The 6,412-nt window shown below is 36.6% G+C and overlaps 1 protein-coding gene across 1 annotated transcript in view; it reads left to right on the plus strand.

The window, feature by feature from the left end:
- Nucleotides 1-6,155, plus strand: part of FAM199X (family with sequence similarity 199, X-linked) — a 39,559-nt gene extending 33,404 nt beyond the window's left edge. Inside the window, exons 3-6 of the mRNA XM_024551592.3 lie at nt 558-707; nt 950-1,111; nt 2,186-2,452; nt 4,071-6,155. Of these exons, the coding sequence (XP_024407360.2) occupies nt 558-707; nt 950-1,111; nt 2,186-2,452; nt 4,071-4,241 (750 nt within the window). The 3' untranslated portion in view covers nt 4,242-6,155. The remainder of the gene's footprint in view (nt 1-557; nt 708-949; nt 1,112-2,185; nt 2,453-4,070) is intronic.
- The last annotated feature ends 257 nt before the right edge of the window (nt 6,156-6,412 follow it).

The following is a 6,412-nucleotide window of genomic DNA, read 5'->3' on the forward strand; positions in this document are numbered from 1 at the left end:
TTTCTTTTGTAATACTCCTGGACTTTAAAGTGCTTTCCTTTATATTAAGGGAATATTTTAAATTATTTTAATTGTCTTGAGGTTGTTAATACTAAAGACTGGAGGAGCAGGACCATGATTATTTGTCTTTATATCGGCAGTATGCTTAGCACACTGTCTGCACAGAAGCCGGTAATGGCAGATCACTTAGGTCTCGTGAGACGGAGACCAGTGCTCCTTTCTCATTACACCGGGTGAGCCCTGGCCTACGGCCGCATCACGAATTAAAAATGTTAATGATGATTTCCTCTCAAGTTAGCACTTTAACAGGTCTTATGATTTTAAGCTTTTGGAAACTCTCATTGAATAAGTGACTTCATACAAAGAGTATATTGATGCTGCTGCACTGTCTAAAATGGGACTGAATCAAAATTAATGTCTTCTGATTCTGTATTCATCATTAGTCTTTTATTACAATCCAGCAATTTTTAATAAATATAAAATATGTTGTGGCATTTAAAATGTGTTTTTTTAAAAAATTTTGCTTTCCCTACCCCTTTCTCCTTATTTGTATAAAGTTGCCGGGCAGTGACATTGCCAGTGGGAGTGACGTGCTTTCTGATGTCATACCCAGCATTCCAAGTTCACCTTGCCTGCTTCCTAAAAAGAAAAACAAGCACCGGAATTTAGATGAACTTCCTTGGAGTGCAATGACGAATGATGAGCAGGTAGAGATCACAGCATTCTTAATTAAAAACATATATGGAGAATATGTGACGCTCAATTTGCGTGTTTTAAAGTCACAGGGTAAATATGGATTGCTTAGTAAATCTGAGTTTGAGCTATAACTAATTGTTTTATAGGGATCGAATATATTAAGTGTGTTGATGTTTAAAACATTATAAATGGGACACTAAACAATCGGAGGGTTTGGCATTGATCTTGTTTATTATAATCTTTCATCACACAGGTGGAATATATTGAGTATCTGAGTCGTAAAGTCAGTACTGAGATGGGTCTTCGGGAGCAACTAGATATTATTAAAATAATTGATCCTTCTGCTCAAATCTCTCCTACAGACAGTGAGTTTATTATTGAACTTAACTGTCTCACAGATGAAAAACTGAAGCAGGTATGAGAACATTTAGATTGTTCAGCTAGTGAAAATAACATTATTTTATAACATGTATACTTAAATAATTGTATGTAAATACGTACAGATATAATTAAGGTCAAAATCAATACCGTGAAATGTCATATTAGAAAAACAATGGTAATAGTTGAAAATGCATGGTTTTGAGAGGTTTTATGTACATCTCACCTGGCAGGACCTTTCTGGGATCATGTGGGTCTACAACGTGCTTTTTAAGTGTGTGCGCTTTACAACTTAAGTTCCCCACATTAGGGATGGTTACACTAAAGTATAGATTTATTCCAACTCAGCTTACAAAAGACTGATCGACAGAATGAAAATACTGATTATTGAGAGGTATACTTGACCATCTGAACTGAAGTATTCGAGTGGTCTTGCGGAATAACTGAGCTTGGCTAGGATAAAATGTAATTAATTTCCTTCTGCTATTCTGAAGTAGACATTTCCAGTGTCTTCTAAATACAGTCTTTAGTGCAGTGTTTTTTGCTAGTACTTAGGTTCTACTTTTTAAAAATGTTTTGCATTTATCATCATTTACAAAACGTTTTTCTCATTTCAGTATTTCTCTCAACAGACATAGTGTACTTTTCTATATTCCAGCCCATTTTTCATTAGTATGGTAAATTGATGACTTGCATTTGAAGGCAGGTACCACGGGCCCCTAGCTAAGATTTATGAAACACCCTAATGTTAGTTATAATTAGCAATTTACTTAAATTGTCTTTAGCGGAGGCCTTTTTACAAATCTCATCTATTTTATTTTATTGTTAGTTATTCTCTCCGAGTGTTGTTATCCTATATTCCTAAATTCTGGAGACCAGTAGCTTTCCATTTACTCAGTATATTTTATGTGCTTTTAAAATGTGGCTCCATAATATGTATTCCAGAATTTTAAACACTGTCAAGAGGTTTCTTTTTGTCCTTATTTCTTCCTATGTATATCTGTAACACTTTTGGATAGTCTTTTAAGTACAACGCTATTTTTTTCTCCAGTGTTTTGAGGGTAAAATGTCAATTACCAACATTAACTAGTTTTCGTCTGCGTGTTCCAAGGTGAGAAACTATATCAAGGAGCATAGCCCTCGCCAGCGGCCTGTGAGAGAGGCCTGGAAGAGAAGCAGCTTTAGTTGTGCAAGCACTAGTGGAGTGAGCGGGGCCAGTGCCAGTGCCAGCAGCAGCAGTGCCAGCATGGTCAGTTCTGCAAGCAGCAGTGGGTCCAGTGTTGGAAACTCTGCTTCAAACTCCAGCGCCAACATGAGTCGAGCGCACAGTGACAGCAACTTATCTGCAAGTGCAGCAGAGCGGATTCGAGATTCAAAAGTAAAATGTCTAATCAATACAAAACTTTGCCTTTCAATATTAACATTAGTACTTCCTCATACAACTTTTTTGAAGAGTTAACCTTACCCTGCTATCTAGATGCCTATGGGTTTTGGCTTTAATTTTTTTGTTTTCCATTCTTTTATTTAATAGTCATATGCAGACCTGTTTTATGTACAATATTTGGTTCTATCAAATAATCAGGCCAAAGCATTCTATCGGTAATATTCCCCAAAATAGAGTCAGGTGAAATAGCACTTCATGGACTAGCAAAACTTGAGACTTCATTACTGATTTCAGTTTTGAGGCCATACACACAGTTCACAATATACCTAAACTGGGCTGAGGTGATGGAATGGGCTGAAAGAAACCACAAGATTCAGAACAATTAAACTATGTATTTTGCTTGCACTAGAGCCACAAATATGAACAGCAAATGTGTATATGGCATTGCTCTTTTATTTTATTGCGGGGAACATCTCTGACAATGAACTTTGTGGCGATGGAACAAAGCCCTCTAGGCTGAGTACTTTGAAATGCTGCTGTGACCTGCAGCCATGGCATTCAACTTTATCTGATTTTTGTGTCTATTTTAAGGAAGATAATTGATGGAAACAATGATACTGACTGCAACTTACTACTGAGCAGATCTAACTATATTGCTGATGTTGTTCTCCATTAGCTCCTAAGAATGTTCTGTCTTTTGTGTGTGCTGAATGTTTTCTTAATGGTGTAGTCTTAAATGTTTCTTCTTCACCCTTTTAAAAGTGTAATAATGCTCTTTCTAATTTCTGTCTACTGTTTTCACAGTTGAAAAAGTTCTGTATAATATTATTGGGCATATAAAAAATAGGAGGCATTAATTTAAGTGTACTTGCGGTTCTGTGATGCCTAGCAGGGGAGTTCAGTTCTTGCAGTGGTAACAGTGTGGAGCCGACCTGAGGATGATAAGGGTATCTTTATAACTCTTTGGAAACCAGTGGTGACTAAAAGATACACAGTGTTTCCTCCTCTGGCTTTTACCGAAATCACAGAACATAGCCAGCTTTGTCGGTTGCCAAGGGATTCCTCTGGATATGTGGTCATTCCTTTTCAGCATCAGTTCAGCGGGACAAAGAATAGACTGCCCACTGGGTTTCTAATGGTCTTTTAAGATGGTGTTTGCCTAATATGGAAAATACGTGATTCTTTTCCAGTCAGAGTAAAAGTGCTCGTGTTTGGATAAAAGGCATCTTAAAAGCATAAGCATTAGAGATTTTGGAAATGTTCTCTACATTTATGTTTAGTGTTGTTCAGTATGTGTTCACTCTGCACAGACACCAGTGCACCTTAATTTGATATTTAAATCTTTGAAATGATGGGTTGTCTCTATCTAGTCAAAATGATCAAGTTTCAACCCTTCCTTATCAGAAGATTGGTCAAGAACCGTAAAAATAGAATCTTGAAGAATCGTTTTCTAGTCTAAGCCAGTGGCTCACCTACTGGAACCAGGCTCATACTGCAGAGGAATTTGAACATCTCTAAAAATTCTGAAAATGTAGAATTGGTTCCATAAAATACTTAGGGGTGGATATGCCAGAACTTACCCTTACTGATTTAGAAATTTTTATTTTGACAGAAGCGATCCAAGCAGCGGAAGTTGCAGCAGAAGGCCTTACGCAAGCGGCAGTTGAAAGAGCAGAGGCAGGCTCGGAAGGAGCGGCTCAGTGGGCTCTTCCTTAACGAAGAAGTGCTGTCCTTGAAAGTGACTGAGGAAGACCATGAAGCAGATGTAGATGTTTTGATGTAATAAGGATGAAGTTATCAGCATTCTTCCTAAGCATTAAAGTGTTCTATTCTTACTTGTTTACGTGCCTCTTGACCAAACTTTTGGTTAGGGCTGTGCTGATATATTAATAATTTAGGCCAGTGGTTCTCAGCAGGTGGTCCCTGGACCAGCATCTTCAGCATCACTTGATAATTTATTAGAAATGCATACAATAGGGCCCCACTTCAGAGTAGTGAATCAGAAACCTCGAGGCAGGGGAGACCCAGCATTATGTTTTAACAAGCACCAAGTTAATTTTGCTTTTTTAAAAAACCTTCACCCGAGGACATTTCATTGCTGAGAGAGACAGAGAGAGAGAGAGAGGGAGGGAGGGAGGGAGAGAGAGAGGGAGAGAAACATTGATACACTGATGTGAGATAGAAACATGGACTGGTTGCCTCTCGACACACCCCAGTTGGGGATCAAACTCACAACCTGGGAATGTGCCCTGACTGGGAATCGACTCATAACCTTTTGGTCCACAGGATGAAGCTCTAACCAACTGAGACACACCTGTTAGGACTGTGCATACTAGTTTTAAGAACCACTGATTAAGTAAATGTTTTGACTGTTTAAACGTTAATGTGGTTAAATGGGCTTTTTAAAATACTAGTACTTTTACAGTTAAGAAGATTTCAAGGTATTGCTGACAAGTAGTTTATTGTTAGTATATATATGTACATGTGTAGACATCATAATTCAGTTTCCTTAATGTTGTGATTTCTTAGTTTACTTTTTCTAAAGGGCCATAGCATAATTTTCAGTTCCTAGTGGAGATCTGTTTTTGAGGTTGTGAGGATGGAGTGTGGACTGCTGTTTACGTAGAGCCTTCATTATGTTTAGTTCTATCTGTTTTCATTCATTATTATTAACTCAAAGATAGAAAAACAGGCCCTACTATCTTTCTTTTTAGGTTTGTTTTTGCTTTTCACTTTATGTACATTTAGAATCCTTTCTGTAAGTAATGACTACTGAGGAAATAATGTTACTAACTGAATTTTAGACTTGATGCTGTGTTGGTTAATATTCAAATGTGAAAGCAATTAAACAACACAACCCATTGTACTTTTTCACTGCTTTCTGAAGTTTTAGGCTGTGCAAATGTCTTTAAGGTAAGGCAAAAAATATCTTAAGTTCTTTTTGTAGGTCATTTTTTTCAGCACATCTCTAATTTTTAAACATTTGGTACAATAGCTTCTGGCATGTGAACAGGTTAATGTTCAAAATTAACTAAAGAAAACCCTTATAGTTCTCCTAAGCTTCTGTATAAATTGTTAGAAATACATAGAGCAGTGAGATAATAGGGAAAAAAAAACCTTCGCTTGTTAGCTGTTAAAGTAGAACTAATTTTAAATGTGAAGTCATGGAGTTTCTTTAAGTGCTCTCAAGGAGAGTTTGTTATGAACATTCAAAAGTAGTGTGATTCCTTTTCTTCTACCACACATCTTTAATCATTCACATGGGCTAAAGAAGAAGGAAACTGATACTACTGACAATCAAGCCACTTTCTCACTTTCATAATTTTCATTTTATTGTAGATAACTTTGGAAGGTAATCATGATACTATAGGAGTTGTAGTTAGTATTTTTAAAACTAGAGTCAGGTTGATGGGAATGTCTACTTTTTTTAAACTTTTTATTCATATCAAGGAATTTGTAAAGATAAAGAGTAATGACTTAAATTCTTGATTTAAAATTCTTTATCTAAATATAAAGATGTAACCTTTGCTTACAGTCATGTATTTGGAAATTTTGATTTCATTGTGGATCATTGAAGATTAAAGAATTGAAACTGAAGATAAAAATTGCTATGTTGCAGCTTTGCTGAGGTCTGTAACATTTTGAAGACCATTAAATTCATACTTAAATTTTACTAAAATAAAAGTTTATATGTGTATGTGGTTATTAGTTGGAGTAGTCCTTCTGACTTTCCCCTTCCCCTCGCTTTGGTGCTCCTAACCAGCTTAGAGGCCCCAAAGAGACTTGGAGATGGACCCCAGAATACGCTGAGGGAGATGGGAAGGCTCGTCCTTGTTGTGTTTTCCCTTTCAAGTATAGGGAGAGTAAATGGAAAGAAGAGCAAATATAGCTGAATTCTCTGTCTGCTCTTGTCAAAAGCAAAATTTCTGTGAATGATTGTTCTCTTTACCTACT

Source organism: Desmodus rotundus, chromosome X (genome assembly GCF_022682495.2).
Source record: "Desmodus rotundus isolate HL8 chromosome X, HLdesRot8A.1, whole genome shotgun sequence".
Taxonomy (NCBI): Eukaryota; Metazoa; Chordata; class Mammalia; order Chiroptera; family Phyllostomidae; genus Desmodus; species Desmodus rotundus.